At 38.0% G+C, this 26,397-nt stretch overlaps 1 protein-coding gene across 1 annotated transcript in view; it reads right to left on the bottom strand.

Annotated features, from left to right (window-relative positions):
* Positions 1-5,233: 5,233 nt before the first annotated feature.
* ANXA5 (annexin A5) overlaps positions 5,234-26,397 on the bottom strand; it is a 28,226-nt gene continuing 7,062 nt past the window's right edge. Inside the window, exons 3-13 of the mRNA XM_003271333.4 lie at positions 22,606-22,690; positions 20,982-21,076; positions 19,681-19,794; positions 18,849-18,939; positions 15,636-15,715; positions 15,123-15,179; positions 9,791-9,884; positions 8,802-8,897; positions 7,200-7,258; positions 6,846-6,968; positions 5,234-5,766 (exon numbers count right to left, since the gene is read on the bottom strand). Coding sequence (XP_003271381.1) covers positions 5,707-5,766; positions 6,846-6,968; positions 7,200-7,258; positions 8,802-8,897; positions 9,791-9,884; positions 15,123-15,179; positions 15,636-15,715; positions 18,849-18,939; positions 19,681-19,794; positions 20,982-21,076; positions 22,606-22,690 — 954 coding nt within the window. The 3' untranslated portion in view covers positions 5,234-5,706. The remainder of the gene's footprint in view (positions 5,767-6,845; positions 6,969-7,199; positions 7,259-8,801; positions 8,898-9,790; positions 9,885-15,122; positions 15,180-15,635; positions 15,716-18,848; positions 18,940-19,680; positions 19,795-20,981; positions 21,077-22,605; positions 22,691-26,397) is intronic.

Here is a 26,397-nt window from a genome sequence, read left to right as displayed (position 1 = left end):
AAAGAGAACACAAACAAATGGAAGAACATTCCATGCTCATGGATAGGAAGAATCAATATCGTGAAAATGGCCATACTGTCCAAGGTAATTTACAGACTGAATGCCATCCCCATCAAGCTACCACTGACTTTCTTCACAGAATTGGAAAAAACTACTTTAAAGTTCATATGAAACCAAAAAAGAGCCCGCATCGCCAAGTCAATCCTAAGCAAAAAGAACAAAGCTGGAGGCATCATGCTACCTGATCACAGTCCAATTCTTTAGAAAGAATTCTCCTTGGCACTCTTACTTGTCTGTTTTTTCACATAAACTTCCAAAAATTTGCTCTGGGTATTTTAATGAGTTCACATTAAATGTATAATTGAATTTAAGGAGAATTGACAATGTCACAATAATAACCTTATGCACACAGCATTTCATAAATGCAGGTGATGGGTAGAAAAATGCACAGAGCGCTATTGCTGGGTCAGAAGGTAAATACATGTATAGTTTGGGTAAATATTGCCAAACTACCCTCCAGAGGGTTATACCACTTTTTATTCCTAGTGACCATCTGTGAGAATACCTAGTTCACTATAGCTTGCCGTCACAACAACGATGTTCTCCAACTTTTGGATTTTTGACAACGATGTTCTCCAACTTTTGGATTTTTGACAATCTGATAGGTGGGAAAAGGAATCTCAGTGTAATCTGAATTTGCACTTTCCTTATTATGAGTTAAATCAAGCATCTTTTCATGCTTAAGGGCCATATTTCTTATTCTATGAACTGCCTATTCATCTCTTTTGCCCCTTTTTGTTTTTTTCTTACTATAGTACTGGTTTGGGTTTTTTTTCCTTTAAAAAATGTACGTACCTTAATTTAAAACTACTTTATTGCTAAAAAATGCTAACAAACATCTGAGCCTTCAGCAAATCATAGTCTTTTTGCTAGTGGAGGATCTTGCCTCGACGTTAATGGCTGCTGCTTGATCAGGACAGAGGTTGCTGAAAGTTGGGATACTGCAGCAATTTCTTAAAATAAGACAATAATGAAGTTTGCCACATTGATTGACTCTTTTTTTAACAAAAGACTTCTCTGAAGCGGAATCTTTTTTCTAAGAGACAAGCTCTCACTCTGTCACCCAGGCTGGAGGGCAGCAGCATGATCATAGCTTACTGCAGCCTCAAACTCTTAGGCCTCAGCCTCCCATGTAGCTGGAACTACTTGCAACAACCAGATCTTGTGACAACACTAGGGGATGATACTAAACCATTAGAAACCACCCCGGTGATCCAGTTACTTTACACCACTCAGCACTCGGAATCATAATTCAACATGAGATTTGGGTGGGAACACAAAGCCAAACCATATCAACAGCATCTAAAATGGTGAATCTTTTCCAGAATGTTTTCTATTTACTTTGCCCAGATCCATCAAAAGAATCACTATCTATGGCAGCTATGCCCTTATAAAGTACATTTTTTAATAAGACTTAAAGGTTGAAATTACTTCTTGATCTATGGAGTACAGAATATATGTTGTGTTAGCAGGCATGAAAACAGCTCCTCCTAAATCTCCATCAGAGCTCTTAAGTGACAAGGTGTACTGTCAACGTACAGTAATATTTTGAAAAGGATTTTTTTTTCTGAGCAGGTCTCAAAAGTAGGCTTAAAATATCAGCAAACCATGCTATAAACAGATGTGCTATCATCCATTGTTGTACCATTTATAGAATGCAGGCAGAGTAGATTTAGCATGATTTTTAAGGGCCCTAAGATCCAGGGAATGGTAAATGAGCATTGGCTTCAGCTTAACATCACCAGCTGCATTGGCCCCTAAAGAGTCAGCCTGTTCTTTGAAGCTGAAGCCAGGCATTGATGTATCCTCTCTAGCTATAAATTGCATCTTCTAATAGAAGGCTGTTTGTTTACACTAAAAATCTGTGGTTTAGTGTAGCCTCCTTTATCAATTATCTTAGCTAGGTCATCTGGAGAACTAGCGGCAGCTTCTACATCAGCACTTGCTGTTTCAATTTGCACTTTTCTATTACAGAGACGGCTTCTTTTCTTAAACCTCATGAACCAAAACTGCTCACTTACTTTTCTTCTGCAGCTTCCTCACCTCTCAGCCTTCATGGAATTGAAAATTAGGATCTTGCTCTGGATTAGGCTTTGACTGAAGGGAATGTTGTGGCTGGTTTGATCTAACCAGACCACTCAAACTTTCTCTATATCAGCAATACAGCTATTTCACTGTCTTAATCATTCATGTGTTCAATGGAGTAGCGCTTTTAATTTTATTCAAGAAAGAAAATTAAAATTTACATTTATTCACAGTTTGGCTGTTTGGCACCAGTAGCCTAGCTTTCAGCCTGCCTTGGCTTTTGACATGCCTTCCTCACTAAGCTGAATCATTTCAAACTTTTGATTTAAAGTAAGAGATGTGTGAGTCTCTTCTTTTCATTTGAACACTCCGAGGCCATTGCAGGGTTATTAATTGGCCTAATTTCAATATTGTTTTGTCTCAGGGAATAGAAAGGATCAGAGAGAGAGAGAGAGAGAGAGAGAGAGAGAAATGGGGGAACAGCCAGTCGGTGGAGCAGTCAGAACTCACATATTTATCAATTAAGCCCACTGCCTTAAATGGGCATGGTTCATAGCACCTTAATTATGACTAACATTGAAGATCACTGATCACAGATCACCATAAGATACATAATAATGAAAATTTAAAATATTGCAAGGATTACCAAAATGTGACAAACAGATAAAGAGTGAGCACATGCTATTGGAAAAATGGTGCTGATACACTGACTCAATGCAGGGTTGCCACAAACTTACAATTTGTTTTAAAAAAATTTTTTTTTATTTGCAAAGTGCAATAAAACAAGGTGTGTCAGCAGGTACAAAGGAGATTAGATCTTTGTTGTATGAACTGTAAATGTTTTCCCGTTTTTCATTTGTCCTTTAAATTTTCTTAGTGGCGATTTTCCCTCCCTCCCTCCCTCCCTCCTTCCCTCCCTTCCTCCCTTCCTTCCTTTCCTCCTTCCCTCCTTCCAGGCTGACTGCAGCCTTGTGCTCCCGTGCTCAAACAATTCTCTCACCTCAGCCTCCCAAGTAGCTGAGACCAGAGACGTGTGCCACCACATCCAGCTAATTTTTTGTTCGGTTTTTTAAAAAATAAAAATGGAGTTTTGCCATGTTGTCCATGCTGGTCTCAAACTCCTGTCCTCAAGCAATCCACCCACCTTGGCCTCCCAAAATGCTGGAATTACAGGCATGAGTCACTATGCCTGGCCTGCCTTCCTTCTTCATGTAGTTTTTGATTTTTAGGAAATCCAAAATAATTATCTTTTTTCTTATGGCTTCTGGATTTTGGGTGATAGAAAGGCCTCCCACTTCAAGATCATTATGGCAGACATGGAACTGCACCACTTAGATCCCCTTTCAAGAAAAGACTCAGTTCCAAGCTGTGAAAAATGTGGGTTGCTGACAGCCTGCAACTCTTAATCTCCTTCAGGTTTTGCCTCAGCTTTCCAGCCAAGCCAAGCTCTTCTCCAGAAGACACTTAGCCAATAATTGAGTAAGGAAGGTGGTGGCACAGGGCCCAGGCACTTCTGTCTCACAAAGGGCTCTTTGCAGGAAATCTTTGCCTCAGAGTTCTACATGATACTGGCAGAGATTTGGTCAGGTCTGCAGTGCAATCTGATGACGCCCCTTGCCCAATCCTGCCTTCTGCCTGTTCCATTCAATAAACCTGTTGCATCCCTAACTCCATCTCAGCATCTGCTTCCCAGAGAATCTAAAAGGTACAGATCTGATGAAATCCCTCCATGCTTCTTTCTTGTATGTTTATGATTTTATTTTTAAATCTGTTTCATTTTGAGAGTTACCTGATATATGAGGTACAGAATCAGCCTTGTATTTTCCTAGATGGCTCCCCAACTGTCTTCACACCATTTGTTAGAAAAAAATGCTATCTTTACCCAGCAAATTAAGACCTACCTTTAACATATACTAAATTTCCAAATGATTTGTTTCCATATCTGAACTTGCTGTTTTGTCTGTCTATTCATGCTACAGCATTACACTGTTTCAGCTATTCAGGATATATAGTCTAATCTGTGTGAAGAATAGTGCTCCCTCACTACTCTCTTAAGTTTTGCTAACAATCCTTCCTTTTTTGCATGATGTTTAGAATCAGCTTATCTAGTTCCACAAAAATTTGCCTCCCAATAAACTCACAGAGAGCTGGGAAGAAGGTCACTAAGTAGATAAATATAGCAAATGTTTTTTGTGGATTTTTATTTTTTTAATTCTTTTATTAATAAATTTTCAGATCCAGACCTACAGAAAATACAGCAAATGTTAAAGCTCACTGGTGGATTTCTCTTAAAGTGTGACTAATAAATAATCCAGGGCTTATATTTAAAGCCAGTGGCCTATTTTCAACAACAGAACAGAACTCTTTGAAACATATCATCTTCTATATGAAAAGTATAACCAACTGATTCTCAACTTGCCTCTGCATTAAAATTGCCTATGAGCCCTCTCAAAAAAAAAATCCAATATCATGTGTACACATACAGTTTTTAAGATTCCCCTGGTTATTCTGATGAGCATGAATGGTGGTGAAAAGAATATTATCACTATTTTAAAGTTTTCAAAGGAAGATTAGTTCATTTTATTTAAAAAATCTTATTAATGGCAATTACTTGGCTTTAAAAAAAAAATGCAACCAGAAGGGCGTAAGTACAAAAAGAAAAATGACACCAACTGAAATGGCAGTTTGAAAACAGAAAACTGAAAGGCAAATATTAGAAGAGATTGATAAACTGCTTCTTTCTAGAAAAAATTATTGTCTTTTTTATTTAGCTCAAAGAAAGTGACAGATGGTAAATGGGAGGGAAGTTCACAATAGGAAAGAGGAAAGAGAAAGGTAGTACTCTGAATTTTTGCATTAAGTTTTATAATTAGCTTTTCTACTGAGCAAGTAGCACCACAAGCATTGCTTTAATAGATGCCTAAATAAACACGGTGCAAATAAACGAGAGACCTCTTTGATCTTTCCTATATTTAGGAAAAATCATATACTATGAAGGAAATTTAGTCTATGGTGTTGCATTTCTTATTGCCCAAACACCAACTGTAAATTCAGTTCTCAACTAACACCATTGTCAATTATTAGCTTAAAAAGAGATATCACTGTTAAATAAATTTAATAATAAATTTAAACACACAGGTACACATAATTCAGGGGGACAGAAATGTTTATTTTTCATTAATCTTTTGAATACAATCACCATGATTTTACAGGTTTAGTTTAGTTGCGAACTTGACTAATAACATTTCCAAGAGTTCACAATTTCAAGGCTAAGGTTCTGATTAAGGTATCATGGTTACAAATGTAATATAAATGAAGTTTTTAAAAAAGGCTAAAAGCAATCTGGCCTCTTAAAAAATATATATAAATGGAAAATGGCCAGGCATTAAACTTAGTAACATGAGTACACTTTAGTACTACAGCAGTCAAAGAAATCTCCACTAGAGATCAGAAGGAAGCACCACTATTTTCTTCTATGACGTGTATGTGTTGGTCGTGAGCATGCTAGTATGAATAAGGCAATGTGTCAAGCACTGGCATACAAATGCAGCTAAAGGTGCTGAAGGAAGGCAGTGGGGAGGTGCAGGCACACAGCAGGGAGCTCTTCCCCGTGACACGTTACTAATCTTCTCCTCCACAGAGCAGCAGAAGAGCTTTCTTATAGTCCCCAGATGTATCTCCCTGAAATCAAATGTATTCCATTAACCTCCATGACTCACAGAAGCCATAGAAAATTTTAAAACTAACAAATAACTGGCAACAATTTTATTCATAAGACTCTTCTCCCAAGTGGGTAATCTCTGTGACTTTCACATCAGGAATGTTATGCAGGGAGTTTCCTACCAATGTAACCTCAGACACTCAGTATTCCCTCTGGTAACACAAAGAACCGGGAAACTTTAACAACTATAGTCAAATCAAGCCTTCTAAATAGAATAGTTTCTATCACTTGGTATATATCAGCTAACACAGGCAGTGCTGGGGCTGCAGGGCTGTCATGGCTCTCCCTCCGAGACAGAAGGGCAGGACATGCTTTGCATCTGCTTGTCTCACATGCAGACATGCATGATAAATTAATGTTTCAAGCTAAAAGTGCATGGGTAAACTCTCTAGTGTCCTTTGGGCCAGCCAAACCACACACATGCTAAACTAAAAGCTTCTGCTCAATTGAAATCTTGCTTTGCACATGGTCCACATTAACCTTTATCGGAAAAAAAAAAAAAAAAAAGTCAAAAGACTTTAAGCTAAATGTAATTACAGGCCACAGAGCACCTTGTTTTAAAAAGAACAAAAATGATACTAATACCTAGGGGCTCCTTACTCCCAATATGACCTGGTTGGCTCTCTCCTGAATTAGAAACCAGCATCAGAGATAAGGTGATAACAGACAATAAAGAAAGGAAAAGCTGATATGAAATAAAAGAAGAACTAATAAAGACAGCTGGAACTGATAAAAGACAGAAAGAACACATTATTATCATAGGCAAGGGGTTTGGTTTGTTGAGTCATCTGTCACCACTACTAAATAATGCTTCTGAGTTCACCAAGAGCCTCGGCCACATCAATACCCATGCTTTCACTTGGGAGCCATCATCTCTACTTCAGGAAACATTATGCTAAGCTTTTTAACTCATTGCTCTAATCGTGTCACTAAAATTTTAAACTTAACACAAGAATCAGGTTCTCTTATCCTTGTCTTTCGTGCAACATACCGGTCTGCTTTGGATTCCCAAACATAATTTAAAGAAAAGTTCTACTACCTTAATCATGGAATAAAGAGAGGTGGCAAAATTCTTCCTAAACTCCTTCCTGATGTTAAACAGATCAATCTCACTCCTGGAAACCATGACTCTGATGAGGGTATGATCATCTGTCCCAGCTCCCTTTTAAAAAATAAAAAGAGAGAGGCACAATGCTTAAAAACTTCAAACATAGGATCAAATGCTCCCGGGGTGCAGGTGAATCAATAAGGTATAACCATTTAGTAGAACTGGTTAGTAGAATGTTATAAGGGAAAAATTCCCAAGGTCTATCATCTAAAACATAAACAAAAATGAAGAATAATAATTAGTAAGAGAAATGTATTAGATAGAAGGTTCATGGTCTCCACTTACCTTCATAGCATAATAGAGGGTCTCTGCAAGGTAGGCAGGTATACTTCGAATAGATTTCACTAAGAAAATAAACAATACAATGGTCAAATACTATTCTGATATGTAAAGGATTAAGTAATTAAAAATCAAGTGCTGCTCCCTGCTTATAGCTCTACTTCTATAAAAACACAAAAGTACCAGAGGCTAAAGAGCTGTAAGCTTATCTGATTTCCTCACTCACCAAGTATTTTCTTAGACACTGGCTTGGGTTTTCCTTGGAGTTCTGAGGTCTGCATAGAAAGGCATGGAGAATACGGGCACAGGTTTTTTCTATGCCCCTTGGTTCTGTGAGGACTTTTTGGATGCTGCAGTTTGGGCAGCCTGGATTGTTATCATAATACCACAATGTTCTTCATCACCAATAAATTATACAAATCCCTTGGAAGTTTTCATTCCAAGACATTCAAGCAAATAATACAAGATTACTATACTATCTAATTTTTTTAAATTCTTGGGCGATCTTCCTATACTCTCTACATATTCTTTAATATCAATGATTCACACAGAGCAGCATGAGATTTATCCATTTCAGTATAAAAACAGATAAATCAATATCAGAAAGGATCTCTTCTCTGAACATGCACATGTTGAATGTAGGTTTGGGCTGCTCAGACCTCAGTCTGCTTAGCTTCAGAAAACCTATAATGAAAATTCCTTAATATACAAAAATAATCCTTGCATGTGGAGATTTCTTAATTCTCCCTTTTCTAAGTCTTAAGAAAAACAGCCACCAGTAACTGAAAATGTCTTAATTTGTATGTGTATTCTAATTATAAAGGACCTGTCTAAAAGTTTTCTGGTAAAAGTACATTAACTGTGTACTCAAGTGAAAGGCTACTTTTAGAGTTGGTTCATGCACATCTTTAGCTTACTCTCTTGAAGACAGAGAGCACAAAAGTGTGAGCTCAAGGCCAAATACTTGGAACAAACAGCAGACAGAGGCTCACTGCAGACCCACATGAACAAAAGGACCACAAGAGACTCACAAACTAGATTCTCCCTAGCTTTGGAGAATACATAATACTGCAATCAACTGCACAGATTCAGTTCTCCAGTTTTTCCAGATTATTCTGAATATTTAATTAAAATAAAACTAAATTACTTAATTTGAAAACAACCATCATCACATCTTCTATTACATCAAAGATATTCTTCTTTTCTAAACCGGATGACAATTTCTTAGTCTGCCTCAAAGCTGAGAGGACAGTATTCAAAAAAATTCTAAAATTCCACAGGTATCAGAAATAATGTTTACAAGCCTCTGAGATAATGTCCACGACATTTCAGGTTTATCAAGAAATAATATTTTTAATGCATCTTCAAAATGATTTTTAAACAATTATCTTAGTATTACCATAGGATTTAGATGAACTAACCAGACAATCCTGTATTTCCAACATCAAAATAAATTTCTGAATTGGAAATTTGGGAGTTTGCTTCCCCTAAATATCATATCAAGCTCTTCCTTTCATACCTAGGTGGTTATTTTCAGATGCAGCCTCAATCGAATAAAATTCCTTAGCTCTTATCACCAAAAATATCAATACATTGTAAATCACCTACCGACAGCAAGGAGTAGTTGCTCTAAATTGCCAGAAGTCTCCCGGTCAATGGTTTCCTCAATTTGAAATCCTGATATAGTCATGTACTTGTCAAGCACTAGAAAAAATAAAAATGATTCCCTAATCATATAATCTTTCCAGAAAGATGGTATTTACTCTGATTAGGTAGTGTCTTACTGAACACAAATCTCTCCTTCTTCCTTGCTGACAGAACCTTGTGCTCAAAGCCTCAATGTGCCAAGCCGTAAGCAATGGATTGTAAATATACTTTGTTCACTGATTGCCCAGCCCCCTTACTAGTTATAGCCAATGAGACCTAAAGGTAAATCTACTGGAGGGATGCTGAGAAATCTCCTCACTTAGAAAAAGTGATACACAGATACGACTAGTTTACCCTTTCCTTTCCTTCCTGCTGTGAAATGGTTAAGTTTGGAGCTAAAGCAGACATCTTGTGATAATAAAGAAATGAATACGAGAAAGAAAACCAAAACACTAGGGATAATGGAGCAAAAAAAAAACCAGAAAGATCTCAGGACCTGCCAAATCAACCATGGAATCCCACCTCTGGAAAAAAAGCCCAATTTTTAAAGCCACTATTAGGGTTCTCTTTCACTTGCACTAAATTCATTCCCAACTGATACCACAAATGCTGATGAATCCAGAGATGAGGCTGTGGGTACCAACCTCTAGGAGGAAATACGCGTAGTGAGCCACTACTCAATGATGTGTGACTATGAGAGGAACAATCTAGAGATCTGACCACCCTTGCCATCCTCCAATAGTGAAGGGTGGACTCAGGATCTCTAGTTTGTAAAAGCTACAACAGCAGCAAAAACAATGTGAGATTTCTCCAGGTCACCAAAAGGAAGAAATATAAAAACTGATTCATTCGCTAAGTCCCTGCTATGTAGCAGGTATTCTGTCACACTGGCTCATGCACTTTCCAAATTTACCAATGTATCTGCCCCATACAGACTTTTTTTCACTCACCCTTTCTCAAATGAGACACACTTCGTGTTCCAAAGATGGTGATAAACTTTTCTTCATCTGTCCCCCATTTAAGTTCTCCAGCCTGAAATAAAGCCTGCAAAAATTTCAAACTCAATTAATAAATTGTTCCTCCATCTCATTTCCAGGTTCTTAATCACACTTGTTTTTTACTCCCTGAATTTTAACTCACTTGATTCATCATCTTATATTAATAGTTTTCATTTCTAATGCTTCCTACTCTGAAACTCAGCTTACTAAGTTTGGAGCAACTTTGGAGCTTGCCACTGAACTGTGCCACAGAAGTTTCATGGGTCCAAGCAACAAAGCACAGCAATGGTGCAAGGTTACATGTTCCCAAACTGTCTGCCATAACCTCCAATCTTTCAGAAGCAACAGTATGGGTCAGGAGAAAGTTATGACTACCTCACTGTTGATACATCCATTTATAGACTGGGAAAGGATTTAACTGGAAGCTAAGTTGTCTGCCTTTTCTGTTTTGCTTGTTCTATAGCTGTTCAATAGCACATGATTAAGAGTACAGTTCATATTTTCTCTTTACAACTGAGATTTAACCAAGGCTAGCTATAAAATGTTTTCGTATTTCCAAAGATCACAATACATTTTTAAAAGGTTGTGGGTATAGCACAGTGCCTGGCATATAGAAGCATTCAATAAATAGTGGTTGAATAGTCTGAGTGCCCATACTTCCTTTTTGACATGGGAAAAAAAATATGCTTTCTTGTGCTCATATAACTGCCTAAAAAAATAAGCTTACATACAAACATCAACATTGACTCTGAATCCACTTATTGACATGAGAATAATTTATTAAAACCCAAAGAATCAACCTTTACAATGACTGTACTATCCTTTTATTCATTTCAAACTAAGTCTACAAAGCAAGATGAATGTAATTTGCTGAGGCTGCTACTTGCAGATGGCCTTATGCCCATAAGCAGCAATCCAAATAAAGATAGGAAGTGATAATAACGGGCTTGAATATAGAAGTTTTGATCACAGTATGTTTGGACATGTAGATTATGGTGGTAAAGATCTACTTCTTCTTATATTTCTGGAGAATAAGAAAAAAATGAGACTCAAGTATCTTTACGCTCAATTTTAAAATTAATTATTTTAATGATAAAGATGAATAATATCAATTCTGGCCATGTGAACACGCTTTTAAAACCTAAAAACACAGTAACTCTGAAAGTCATGCATGTATCTAAACTTTAGAACTATATCATGATGACACAGATCTTTCTTAACTTTTAAAATCTATTTCAAAAACAACACAAGTTCACTGAGAAATTTTATAAAACTAAGAAAGAACAAAAATAAGAAAATAGAAGTTGCAGGCTAGGCATGGTGGCTCATGCCTGTAATCCTACCATTTTGGGACGCTGAGGCAGGTGGATTGCTTGAGCCCAGGAGTTCAAGACCAGCCTGGGCAACATGTCAAAACCTGTCTCTACTAAAAATACAAAACTTATCCGGGCACGGTGGCAGATGCCTGTAATCCCAGCTACCCGGGAGGCTGAGGCAAGAGAATTGTTTGAACCCAGGAGGCAGAGGTTGCAGTGAGCCTAGATCATGGCACTGCACTCCAGCCTGGGCGACAAGAGCAAGAAGGAAAGGAAAGGGGAAGAGGGAGGGGAGGGGAGGGAGAGGGGACGGAAAGGAGAAGGGAGGGGAGGGAGAGGGGAGGGGAGGGAGAGGGGACAGGAAGGAGAAGGAAGGGGAAGGAAAGGGGAGGGGAAGGAAAGAAAAGGAAAAACGGGAAAGGGGAAAGATAAAGGAAAGAAAAGGAAAAACGGGAAAGGGGAAAGATGAAAGAAAGAAAGAAAGAAAGAAAAGAAAAGTTGCTATTAATATCAATATCCTGAGGATGCTAGTTACTACTTCCAGTGTGCTTCTACATGTAGATAAAATATACAAATATATTAACACCTAAATGGGTGAGGGACTCGTACAATATCACAGACATTGATGCACACATTTCTTATCAACTGTTTTAAATGTCTAGAAATGTTCTCTAGTAGGTACAGGAGTTAAGCCTGTTATATGGGAATAATTGGTGAGATGTCAGTTATTTTTACCACAATGTTTTAATTTTCTTAGGAGAATTATGTTTGGGATCAATATCTATTGTAAAACTATTATTAAATAATCATATGCAATAATAATGATGGCTTCTTCATATAAAACAATGATATTTAACAGTTTTGTTTTAATCTAAGTATCCTTTCTTCTAAATGAGGATGTCCAATATTCATGGATCCATCTGGATGAGGGACCCTTATACCCCTTCCCTAAGCTTTATGGTTCAGCCTGAGTACAGTTTGATAAGCCCTGGTTCAGTGCAAAGGATGAGTCTTTGGAGTCAAAACAAATGTGATCTATCTGCAAGATCTCAGATGAACTACTTAATCTCCTCTTCAGCCTCAGTGTATATAATCATTAACGGAGATTATATAACTTACATAATGCATTGAACAGTGTCAGGTAATCAGTAGCAAGTGCCCAGTAAACTGATTACTTCTCCTTCTCCCTCTTTCCTCTAAGAGTTCAACTCTTCCTCCAGAGAAAGAATAAAACAAGGATTTACTGGGGAAGAAGGTAAATCTGTTTAATCAATTTAACACATTAAAAATGTTAAAAAGTGGATTATCTACAAAATGTTCGGTTCCCAAGTAAATGACTCACTATGGCTTATCAAACCTCTCAAATAATAGAAATCCTCTTAGTGCCAGGTATCAGTAGAGACAAAAATGCAAAAGCTTATAAAAGGGCCCTTTAGCTGTCTCGCCTTACTCTCAACTAAGAAGTCTCAAATTCTCACTAGTGATAACAGTCCAGCTGCCCTTGCTACGAGGTACAAGTTGATGTGTTCCTTTTTACAATGCTGAAAGATTGTTTTCAACAGGTTTATTGATTAATAATACATTTGAAAGAATCAAAAATAATAGCCAGTGTAACATGTTCTGTGTTGCTCCTAGTCACTGGAAGGCTAAGAAAAGCTTGGATTCCATTCAAGGGATATTTTAAAGTAACTCCATAAAGCAGTTTTCACATGTACAGTCTCACATGTACTCTCAGGGTTCTGAATGGTTATATCCACTGCATGACATGTTAAGTGTCACCTATACAGCCTCAGTAATCAAAGGACCAAGGATGCAGGCATTACCTGAGCGCATGTTCAAAATCCAGACTCCCAGACCCTGCCCAGACCCACAGAATCAGAATCTGCAATTGAAGGTCCCCAGGTGCTCCGCATGCCCATGAAAGTTTGAGCAGCAGTGCTATCCAGTAAGTGCTCCAAGGAGAGAAATCAATGAAAACAAGGTTAAAATGTACTGTTTTCCCCTCAGGAGCCTCACGCTACTGCAATGCTCTCATTACATCACTGACTATGCTGGGAAATCTGCCCTCTGCTCGCGAATGCAGGCCTCACTGCAGACATCTGAGAAGACTGGAGTTGGTTTCTTACACTGTGACCCTGAAAAGCTCCCAGAATTCCTATCCTACTCTTGACAGTAGGAATGAGAGAATCAGCACTATCTTCCTAGCAAAGCCACAAACAATGCTTGGAAAGCCGTAAGATCACCTCAGTACTGAAAAAAGCCCCTAACAAGAGTACAACTCTGTAGGGTTGCTCTAGCACTCTCCCCGAAAGAAGGTGGAATTAAGCTAGATCTATGCTTGAGTTGATATTTAATAAGCCCTTTAATGATAGAGAAAATCAGAGAAGGCACTAATACTCAAGAACACTGAATATCTTATAGTGAAATATTCTTATAGTGAAATATTAATATTCAAGAACACTTACTATCTTCTAGTGAAAGAGAAAGAGCTTTGGAGTCAGACAGGCCTCGTTAGGAATTCCAACTCCACTGCTATTCAGTGGAAGCCATGGGTTTGTTTCTTTATCCATAAAAGGGAAATTGCCCCTCTCTGGTAGAGTTATATGCTCATTCATTCATCAGTTATTTACTGAGCACCTCCTCTGTGCCAGAAGCTGAGGATACAATTGAACTGACAGCTCAGGGGGTCCAGGAAGGCAGTCAAGTAAATAGGTGGCTTCCAGAGAAGTTGACAAGAACTGTGACAGGAAGCCTGGGGGGGGCGGCTATGGTTTTCCCTGTGAGGGGCATCTAACTCTAAAGTATCTAAGCTGAAGACTGACTCTTGAAGAGGACTCGGGTGAAGCGGGGTGGCAGGGGCAAGAGGGCGGAGACAGCATGTGAGAGAGGCTGGAGGTATAAGTAAACAAGACACAGATAACAAAGGGGCTTGTAACCCATTTAGGAACCTGGACTTTATCCTGAAGACAATGGAACCACCAGAGTCTGAAGGGGCTGGACACAACTGGCTTGCATTTTCTAAGACAGAGTGAAGCAAGAGTCAAATACTGCACAGAGAGCCCTCGGTAAACATTCAGTTCTTTTTTTCTCTCCAGCCAGACAGATGACAGCATTCTGAAACCATTATAAAATCAACCTACCCAAAAGAACAACCACTCTCCTCTTTCTTGTTAGCAAAGTGAGATCACACATCCATGGGTTGTTCCACTGGAGGAATGAATATGGCTCTTCCTTTTTCAATGATACATGACAAACAACCAAGAATTGTATATTCTTGTAATTGAAACATATGACCAGAAAGATGATTGGTGGTTCTAGGAACCCAAGTAATTCCCTTATTACCAATTTCCAGTTTTCAGCTCTCATGTTTCAAATTTCCTTTCCTATATTTTAATAACTGTTTTATTAACCAGACTGAGACTTTATAGGGGTTTAAAAGTCACTTAAGAGGAAATTTTCATTTGGAGTCACTAAAAAGCAGCTGACAGAAGACCAATCCTACTTAAAATTCTGTCAAAGGAAATGCAGAGAAATTTCCTAATACCAAAGTAACTTGTCATCTCTTATGTAATTAAACACCACTTACTGTTAAATACTTTATTCTTTCTTCTTTATCTTCTCCTGCTAAGAGACCCACTGAATAATTGGCAGTGGAAGTAATAACACCTGTTTTTTGGTAAAATTCTCTATTTTGTGAATGTTCAATAATCACAAAAAAAAAAAAACCATGTCTAGTTGGAACTCACTATATAATTTATTTTATTTTGTTTCAGCTTTAAGGTAAAATATTTTGCTGACCAGGTCAGAATAAGAAAAAGCTACTTATGTAAGTCTTATGCTATGTAAAGAACCCATTAACAAGATTATCACTAGAAGCTATTACAACATACATTGTGATTTTTCATTACCATGAATTATTTCTTCATTTCTACAGCATAATAAAGTCATCATACCCTGGTGTCACTCACCTGAGCATCTTGTTCAACTTGAGCTTCATCAATTCCAGCATCAGGGTCTCTGTTAGCCTATGAGAGGTCATATGTCACATTATTGAACTATAGAGCATTCTCATTCAAAAGGAAAAATGGTTCCATCTGATGGTTATTCAATAACTCTTTCTCTAGGAATAATATGCTTTTATTACGATCAATCCTGCACTATTTCACATTATCATCACACAGCACTGTCCAAAACCAATAATGACTCTCCTGATTTTAAATTCTATGAAAGAACAAGATACCGCTATCATTCTATGAAAGGAACAAGATCTAAAACAAACGTATGAGTTAGCTGTTAAGAATTTAGACCGGATATTCTGAAACACAAACAAGCACAGGCAACATACAGCCAGAATCACTGCAGTAAGAATCAGCAAGTACCACAGATTATTAAAAGAATTTTAAGTGACCTTACTTAACTAGATTCAGCCCAGTCCAACTTCAGGCTTTTTAATCAAACTGTAATTAATCTCCACCCAATACCTGAAGGAGAACCACCAACATCCGCTGGTAGTACCCTGAAGTGTCCTCCACCACGTCATCTTCCAGGCTTGAGCCATATTCTGCAACAAAATAATTTCATACTTATTTACTTCTTCTTTCAACTAGAAAAATAATCTTGCCCCATTAATCAAATGAAAGTGATGTAAAAGAAGAAATAATTATATTTGGTTAACATAAATTCCCTCTATTCCATCTCTGAATGCTCTAAGCAAATGCTTTCAGTGAGTGGTTGGACAAAAATGAATTAAAGTCTCCCAAAGGCACTCAATTCAAACTTAAATCAAGACTCGGCCATTTAGAAATTCTCTCGACCAATGTAGTCATTAATCTATAGATACATGATGGTATTGGAAAGTCTCCAAAACACAATCAATCATAAGCTTAAACTCTGTTTTGCTTTCTTTCAAATCTTTTATATGGTTAGCTTCCAAATGTCTTCTATCTCTAATATTCTGAGATTTATTTCTTTGGGCATGGCCATCACTCCCCCAATAAGGTATTTTTCCTCTGCAGAAATAAAGTTAACTCTGAGAGACAGCAATGATATTTTAAAGTATGCCCCCCTCCCACCTCTATTTCCAGCTGCTCAATGTAAGGCCATATACAAGGGGAGAATTGGGATCTATAAGAGTCTACAAGTCTTTCTCACTACTCTCAAACAGTTGCTATTAAAGGAAAGGAGGCCTTACTCCAAGGTATTTAAATATTTAATTATTATGCAAAAGCAAACAAACTTTAATAAAAGCCTGAAACTTCTATTTTAAAGGGCCCAGAAGAGTTACGTGTTTATTTCAACCAGTTACCCAAATACAAAACCTTGTAGGAATCTTTAATTCTTTCTTCTACACCAACACCTGCAAATATTAACCATTAAATCCTATCACATGTTTCTCCTGTCCCTGATTTATCCTCCTCACACCTCTCACTAACCTAGGTTGGGCCACAATTCCTAAATACCTAGCTTACCTCCAACACACATAACTATCCAATTAGCCTCTCAATTCAAGTCTCCTTCCTCCCTCAATTGTTCCTTCAGCACTCCACTGCTCATTGAGGAATTTACAGTGCCTGTGAATTAAGTCCAAATTCCTAATCCAGTCATGCAAAACCATCTATATCTGAGCCTAACCTCGCTTGTTCCATTTACCTCCCACAATGGACATGCACACATCCTCCACGGCAGCCAGGCCCTCTCTGTCCCTTAATATACTCTCCACAGTCCAGTCTCCATGCCATTAAAGACAGGTTTTCCCAGCTTTACTGAGTTATGATGGACAAATAAAAATTGTATATGTTTAAGGTATACACTGTGATGTTTTCATATATGTGTACGTTGTGAAATGATTACCACAATCAAGCTAATCAGCATATCCATCACTTCATATAGTCTATATTTTTGTGTGTGGTGAGGACATTTAAAATATACTCTATTCACAAATTTCAAGCATATAATACAGTTATACTTTCACTATAGTCACCACGCTGTACATGAGATCCCCAGAACTTATTCATCCTAACTAAAATCGTGTATGCTTTGACCAATATCTCACCAGTCCCTTCTCCCATTCACCCCGCCCCTACACCCTAGCAAACACTGTTTTACTATCTGTTTCTATGAGTTCAATTTTTTTAGATTCAACATAAGAAGTGAGATCATGCATAGCTTATGCCTTGTGCCTAGCTTATTTCACTTTGCATTATGTCCTCCATGTTTATCCATGATGTTGAAATGACAGGATTTCCCCTCTTTAAGACTGAATAGTACTCCTGTGTGTGTGTGTGTCTGTGTTTGTGTGTGTGTGTGTATTCTTTATCTATTCATCTGTCAATGGACACTTTGTAAACCTACCTAGTCTTGAAACTCTGCTGCATGTTTGATTTGCACCATGAAGCCTCCCTAACATCCAAAGCTATGATGACCTCTCTCTTCTGAATGCATTATTGCATTTAACATTATTGGTATTTTACTTTAGTTTGAATTTTATTATCCTTTAAATATTGCAGTCATTCTGTCATGTCACCCCCTGAGGAGACTACAGGCAAACTGCTTGAGGACAGGAGCTGTGTTATGCACACCTTTTGTCACTCATGACAGCCTGTTAACACACTGCCAGACACATAGCCAGTGCTCAATTACACGGCTGAGTAGGACAGACCACACAGTTATTATCCCCTTTGAGCACACCATTTGTAATCCAGTAGCACAACGGCTCTCATCAACGTCAACATCCCCAGAAAGAGATCTTTGAATAGTACATCAAATAAAGTTCAAAGTTGAGATACATGTATCACTTCTGCCTTAGCGGTTGGGAACTTACTGCCTTTAAAAAGAGAAGCAGGAAAGAGAGATTCAGCCATTTAGAAAGGTAATTATATAGTTGCTCTAAACAATTTTTTACTGTTTTGATTTGCTGTTTTGACTTGCTGGGTTAACAAAGCCATTTCTAAGATTAACAAACTAATGGCAAGATACAGCCCCTAGCAAAAGACACTAGGCTTGCAGTCTGTTGACTGGGCTGAGAAACTGGATAGTCTGACCCTCCTCAGTCAGGCAGGAGAAAGAGTTGGCCACAAGAAATCTGGTAAGAAAAGGACTCTCTACCTCTACTTTTTATTTCATTTTCTTGATTCTATTCATGGGACATATTTTAGGCTGAAATGCAGATTTCTGTTCATGAAAAAGACACACTAAAAAGAAAAATCAAAATGCAGAATATTTTATTCAAGCATTGCCATTAGCTAAGACAACATACATTTACTCAAATGTACTTTATCAACTCTGATGTGGGAAAGGGTTTAGGTTTCTCTTCCAAAGTTGCAAAAGTACTTTTCATATAACTCCTAAATTTTGCTAGCATAAAGCTAAATATTTTTAAAGGAGGAAAAACCATTTTTAACTTAATGTTAACATAAAGACAACCTGCATTTCTCTACACTAATTGCAAATCCTATGCAAAAGTAAACTCCATCTTCAGCAGTAGCTTCTTATAAAATATTAAAATAGTAGACGATAACAAGGCAGTCTTTTCCTTACTGAAGGAGAAAAATAGCTTGAAATGCAGGTCATTCATTCATTCATTCAACCATCATTTACTGCCTGCCTCCCATACCTACAAAGGACTGCATTCAAATCAGAGAAATGAAGGAAGTGATAGTGGAGGTGAAGTCAAAATATAACTCACAAACACTTACCTTCTTCATAAACTTGTTTGATGGCTCTTAGTTCTTCAGGTGTCCTTGAAGCAATAATTTCTGTCAGTACTTTTTCATTTGTTCCAGCTCCCTGTTTGGAGATTTTAATAGAGAAAACATGTCAATAAGATTAAAAAGAAACAGCCTGGGGAACAGAGAAAGGCTCCGTCCCAAAAAAAAAGAAACTGATTTTACCAGAATAGATGTTACCCAAATTGCATAGTTATATAAATACTATCCAGTATAACATGGATTTATTTGTATATGAGTTCTATTAGTTATAGAAATAACAAGTTTTAAATGATTTTTCTCTCCAAAGACCATTTTATTCTTTCTGTCTAATGGAAAACAATGTTTATCATGTGTATGTGTTAGTGTTTAGAGGGGCAGGAAAGAAGGAAAGAATATGAGAAAAATTTGTTGAAAATTCTCTCTGAAGCTTTACTTTTAACCTAAAATGATGAGCAATATTATGGTTCCCTAATCAGGCAATTTTCTATTGAAAAAGATAAAATAGCTCATCTGTAATATTTTTTAAACATCCTCAAAATCAGAAGACAGGCATGAAAATAAAATACAAAAAGCTATAAAAATATTAAAATTTTAAATAGCCCAGTATTATTGAGTTTAAATCTACAAAAAGATGAAATGACACACTTGTAATTTTCTCCCTCCTTTACTGCTTATTGCCTCCCAGTTTTGTGTTCCAAGCAACTCTCACTGAAACAATCAGATAAAATTTTTAAAATATAACAAATAAGAGGAAGTAATTACCAAAACGAAATAATACTATTTATGACAAGAATGTTCTTTTCACTCATCCTTTTTTTACCTTCAAGGCATGTTTCAGTTCATAAGCATCATAAAGCCGAGACGGTTTCATCAGAGCCACAATTAATTTTTCAAATTTTCCAGTTAGTTCTGATTTCAGGTCATCTAGAAGATCCTAACCCACAGAAAATACAAATTTGTTAACCAGCAGAAATTGTAATAAGATTCTTAAATATGAATGACAGTCCTTCGCTCTAATGAATTCTTTATGTTGCTGTCTCCAAGTAGAAGGCCCATGAGCTAAACAAAACCCCATAACCTTGAATAACATACTTTTAACCTGTGACCAAAATCTTAAACTAAAGCAAACCCATTTATACGTCAAGATACTTGTTTCTAAAAGATGTTTTTCTTAACTTGAAAAAAAAGAATACCTTTAAAAGTAGTCTAAAAATATTTTATAAAAATACTATTCTGAGAAACATATCTTCTTTTTAATTTCAAAAAATAATCATATAATGAAATTTACAAAGGACATTTAGTCTCTCATACCCAAACATAATAATTTTTTCTTTTCTCTCCCCATATGTAATAACATTCAAATACATAATAGATTATAGTCATTGTTATGACTCCTGACCACTGGGAGATATCTGTTCCTATGGGGAAATTGTGTATGTAATTATGAAAAAATTATGTAATTGTGAAAAAAAATCAGTATTTCCTACCTATAAGTTTCAGCATACCACACAACTAAAAATGGTGTTTAGAATACTTTCTTTTTTGCTTTGCATTTGTTTTCTTAGTTAAGTGACATACGTTTTCAGAGTAAGACTACATTTAAGTTTTCCATGCATGCACTAATTCATTTAAATTTAAATAATTCAAATAATTCATTTAAATAATTCAAATAAATTTTTTGAATTATTAATCAAATAAAAGTATTTAAATCAACTAATTAAAAATCCATTAGTTAAAATCATGACAAAAGGAACCAAGACTGTGACTGTGTTAAAACAAAACATATTTGAATACAGGCTTACACCTAGAAAACGGATAGTAAGACATCCATGTGAACGTGAGTGGGAAACACAGAGGAAAAGAAGAGAGACAGTTCTCACCACAGGATCTTTTGGCACCTCTACAGCATTAGGCAAGGAAAAACAATTACGTGAGGATAAGCTGGGTGAGCACTGTATCCCAAGAGCTGATAATTTAAAGGAGAGTGGAAAAGAAACAGAAGTAGGGAAGTCGGAATCACAAAATAAATGATGCTTACAAAAGAATATCAGTATATTCCAAACTAGTCTTATAACTGATAGCTGTTCTCCCATTCTCTCTTGGGATGAAATGTGGTCTTACCCTGCCGAACAGAGTCTTAAAAGCTGCAGAGATTTCCTGGCGCTGAGCGTTACTTCGGGATGTCAACAGAGTCAGGATGCTCTCCTCATCTGTGCCTGCAATTTATGGTTAACAATTACATTTTGGCTCCTACATGCATACTCTCCCAATGATCTTGGCAACCCGCTTCCCAGTCACCTTATTTCCTTGCTTCTCCCTATGTGAATATAAAATATATTTTATGGCTGGCGCAGTGGCTCACACTTGTAATCCTAGCTATTTGGGAGGCCAAGATGGGAGGATTGCTTGAGGCCAGGAGTTCATGACCTGCCTGGTCAACATAGTGAGACCCCCATCTCTTAGAAAAAAAAAAAAAAAATGTATATATATATATATATATATATACACACACACACACACACACACATATATACACACACATATATATAAATGTTTTATTAAAGTTTATTAAAAATTTACAATATATAAAATGTTATGTTTTCAATATATTCTACCCCCCTATTCCCAACATATTGGGAAATAGATGGAAAAATACTCCTGCCTTTTAAAAAACTTAGTGCACCTAGTTTTTTAAAAACACACAAATAAGTATGAGCTAAGGCAAAACGTTACAAGTGACTCAGGAGAGATCTAGGTATTAAATGGGACTCAAAGAAGGGTCTCCTAGCTGATAGGAGGTGGAAGGGAGTCTTGGAGAATGCTTCATGGAGAAGGTGACACCCACAAGTCTTGAAGGATGGAAGGATTGTGAAAGGCCGTGACAAAAGGAAGGACAGCCTTTAGAATGAGAGAAAAGCTCAGCAGTGGAGAAATACAGGGCTTTCATAAACAGCAGATAAGCCAGCATGGTTGGGTCTGAGAACACATTAAACAGTAATGGGAGATGAGTCTGGAAAGGTGGGCTGGATACAATGGAAGGACTTGCGGGGCCAGAAAGCACATGAACAGTAGTACAAAAGGAGCCTGAGCACAGGAGATCAGTGACACATGGAAATCCTTGAGATGAGAGGTTTTTAAATGACTAGAAAAGAGGCTGGGGAAAGAGAAGAGACTAGCAGAATCAGAATGGGATATCTGATTGGGAACAGAGCTGCACAGCTGCTCACCTGCAGGGATGGCTGCCTTATCGACTCGGGCCTCTACCACACAGGTGAGGGTGACAAGCTCAAAAGCACGGAGGCTGAATTTAACTGCCTGTTCAGTTCTAGAGACTGAATATTAGGGATGGTTTATGGCAAGCTTGTCCAACCCATGGCCGGCAAGCTTGTCCAACCCATGGCCTGCAAGCCACATGTGGCCCAGGACAGCTCTGAATGCAGCCTAACACAAACTCATAAACTTTTTCTTAAAATATTATGAAATTATTTTGCGTTTTTTTTTTAGCTCATCAGCTATCATTATTGTTAGTGTATTTTATGTGTGGCCCAAGACAATTCTTCTAATGTGGCCCAGAGAAGCCAAAAGACTGGACACTCTGGTTTATAGTACTATTTTGTTATCTTAACATCTCTCTTCTCCTATAGATTTCAGATCAAAATATTCTAAAATTATTCTTACTGTAATTAATGACTTGTGTGGAAAAACAAATATCACATTTGCTTTAGAAAGAGGAAGCTAAATTTACCCAGGCCTTTCATGGCCTTCCGAAGAGTTTCTGCATCAGCCCGCTCATCAAATCCAGGGAAGTCAGTCACAGTGCCTCTGAGAACCTAATTCAGGAAACACAGTGGTGTTATTCATATCATGACTAATATGACAAAGTAAATAACACAAACAGGAAGCCACTTGCTATATATCATATTCAGTCATTAAATAAATTTACCATTTGATAAGATTTGTGACCCCTTTTGAACTGGGAAGGGAACCATTTACAATGGGAATTGGCAGGACCGATTCAGCACAGAAGCTATCCTGATCACCTGTAATATCATCAGTGGGAAGGCTGGCTCCCTCTTCTCTGTGACGAAACCCACCAACACCTCCTGGTTCACAGAGGGCACGTCTTTGCAGGTTCCCTTCCCATTAAGTCTCACACCATTTTGATCTATAAGCATACTGAGCCCGCATTAAATCTTAATACCCTATCCTGAGTACTCAATTCTAAGCAGTGCTCTTGTTATGTGCCTTTTGATCTAAGTCCTGTTTCTGTATACTTACTTAGGGACTTTACAATAACCCAGCAAAGCCTGAAATGATCGCTCATGTGCCACAGGAATACAAATTTTTGAATTTAGAACTTTATAAAGGTGTATTGGAAGATATTCTTCATAAAGCTTCCTGTTACACATTACTTTATCATATATATACACTGCTTTTAATAACCTAATAACCAAAATATCTTCATATTTCAAAAAAAGATAGTGATATCGGCTAGGCGCGGTGGCTCACGCCTGTAATCCCAACACTTTGGGAGGCCGAGGCGGGTGGATGACAAGGTCAGGAGATCGAGACCATCCTGGCTAACACGTTGAAACCCCGTCTCCACTAAAAAAATTAGCTGGGAGTGGTGGCGGGCGCCTGTAGTCCCAGCTGCTCGGGAGGCTGAGGCAGGAGAATAGTGTGAACCTGGGAGGCGGAGCTTGCAGTGAGCTGAGATCACACCACTGCACTCCACCTGGGGCAACAGAGCGAGACTGTCTCATTTAAAAAAAAAAAAAAAAAAAACAGTTAGTGATATCATTAGATCCTGAGAGTCATAAGGCTTTATTAATACTGAGCCATAAATGTTTATCTTATGCTAAATGGAGGCTCCCAGAATTTACTTTACCAATAAATATTTTCGCATTCCCTCAAAACTCCTGCTTAGGTACCATCTAAACTGAGAAACAAACAGACAAAAGGACTGTAAAGCTAGCCTGGTTTACAATCTTACATGTCTTATCATAAATGCACAAAAGTACAGTCACCAAAAAGGAGGAAAGTTTCTTTTCCATCTTAGCCTCCAATTGTTGCATATGCCAACAATAACATAATACTAATCAAATTTTAAAAGATGACAACAGAAAGAGATAGCCATGGTGAAGAACTTCCCCAGGGCATAGTGTCAAAGGTCAGTTCAGTGGCCTTCTCTCTTTGGTGGTACTAAATTAGGCTTCCTGAAAAAGTGGCACTTATGGATCCAGGAGATAGTGACAAAGACTCTCCCTTTGTCCACACTTTGAACAGGCTACCCTGAGCCCTCTTCTCAACTAGTCCTTGTCATTGGGCCTCCTTTGCCTGCCTAGCAAGAAGCTTGCTAAGTCAGTTTAAGGAGGATACCCCTACTTTTGGTATCTGATCACCCTCTGTTATGAACTGAATATCTATGTCCCTTCAAAATTCATATGTTGAAACCCTACCCCACCACACGACGGTAAATGGGAGGTAGAGCCTTTGCGAGATAATTAGAATTAGATGAAGTCATGAAAGCAGGGCCCCCAAAATGAGATCAGCATCCTTGTAAGAATCCGGAGACAGCTTGCTTCTCTCTGCTCTGTCATGTGAGGCTACAATAATGTCTAGAAGAGAGCCCTCACCACACCCAACCATGCTGGCACCCTGAGACTTCCAGTCACCAAAACTTTGAGAAATGAATTTCTTTCTTTATAAGCCACCCAGTCTATAGTATTCTGTTATGGCAGCCCAATGAACTAAGCTACCCTCTATATCTGATCAATTTCCTCATCCCCTCCCCTAGCATCTGATTATCCTGGCCTGCCTTCACCAAGAATCCTATTAAATCAGTTTAGCACAAGTCCCCCTAACTTGATGTTTCCTGTTAGTAACTTTCCATGCACTGACCTCACTCTGCTTGTTAGCTATAAATCCCCAATCGTCTTCACTGTATTCAGAGTTGAACCTAATCTCTCTCCCCTGTGGTAATAGTCATGACTTACATTGTAATATTCTTGACTGAGGTCTTCCTTACCATCAGAATAACTTTTTCTTCAACAGTAGTCCTTACCCTTGTTCAAGAAGAGAAGACACACTGTTCTTTCCTCTGAACAGGGTCAGCTATGAGAGAACGTATCAGAAAACCTGACCTCATGAAGCCCCACATGACCTTAACTTCTAAGTCAAGTGGTATGATCATGAGGTCAAAAGAATATAATTCAAGAGAAAAAGAGGTGTTTCCAGGTTGATGTCCCAGCCCCAGGTTGTTGAAAGCACCACTGGTAGCAGCTTTCTCTCCCTCTGTGCCTCAGCTAAACAAGGGACTGTGGCCAACTAGGAAAAGGGGGAGGGGAGCCTCTCTCCCACTTGTCTCGTGGAGAGGTTATGAAACTAAGCCAGAGCTGTTCGTTCCACCAAGAGGGAAATCCACCCACAGCCAGGCTACTCTCCATTTCCACCTCATCTAAGGAGCGCAGACACATAAAGACCAACAGATTCCCTGCCATTCATTCTATACCTTAATCCATATGAAACTGAATGGTTGAATACTGACAACTTCATAAAAGGAGTTATAGTTTAGAAAAGAAATTGATAAGATTTGAGAAGATGATGCTCAAAACTAGCCTGGGTTAGGAAAGTTCTTTCTCTCAGATCAAGTTACACTTCTCTTTAATGAGACCACTTCAAATTGATCAGTATCATTGTAAAAATGAATAAACTCCACAAGTTTTCTTAATGTGAGAACTTAGGACTGAATGCCCCTTGTAGTTCATCTTTCTTTTTACTCATTGACTCACCATCTTTTGAATGTCTCCCACGTCCAAAGTATTATACTAACTACTAGTTAAAAGTCAGGATCCCTCAAGTTAAGTATGAAATGACAGGCATATAACTAATCAAGTGCAGTAGAATATGTACACACAGAGGCTGGATTAGGGCAATGTGAGCACATTTGAGAGGACTATATTGGGAAGTGTGAAAAGAGAAAAAATTCGGAAAAAAATTCCAAACAGTCTTGAAAGTTGCCTGTGAATTTGCCAGGCCAATCTGGCACTTTAGCTGAAGAGTTAAGTATTTCAACAGACTGGAACAAGCAGTAAGGTTGAAACAAAAACAAGGGAAAGGTCACAGTGAAGGGAGGGGAAGGGCATAAAAGCCACGCTAAAATGTGCAGACCTCATCCTGTAGGCAACAGGAAGCCACTGGAGGACACTCAGGCAGGGAAGAACAATGTCAACTCTGCACAGCAATATGCCTCTGGCATCAGTGGACACAATGGAACCGACTGTGCAAGAGTGACAAGAAGACTGCTTAGAAACTAACAACACAAAGAAGGAAAGGAAGACCTAAACAAAGGCCGGGACAGAAACAGGCCCCAGGTAGACAGGAACTACTTAGGGTGATTCTGTTTTTTGGATGAGAAAGAGGATGGCTGGCTTTGCATTTCTCCATAGTAGGCTTGTGAGTTGTCAGCATACGCCGGTAGTAGCTGGAGGAGGCCACCATGCAAGACAATATTAATGGGGTGGAAAGAGCCAGAGGA

This window comes from Nomascus leucogenys, chromosome 7b (genome assembly GCF_006542625.1).
Source record: "Nomascus leucogenys isolate Asia chromosome 7b, Asia_NLE_v1, whole genome shotgun sequence".
NCBI classification, from domain to species: Eukaryota; Metazoa; Chordata; class Mammalia; order Primates; family Hylobatidae; genus Nomascus; species Nomascus leucogenys.
Note: the sequence above shows the minus strand (reverse complement) of the source record. Positions and strands in the feature narration are given on the sequence as shown.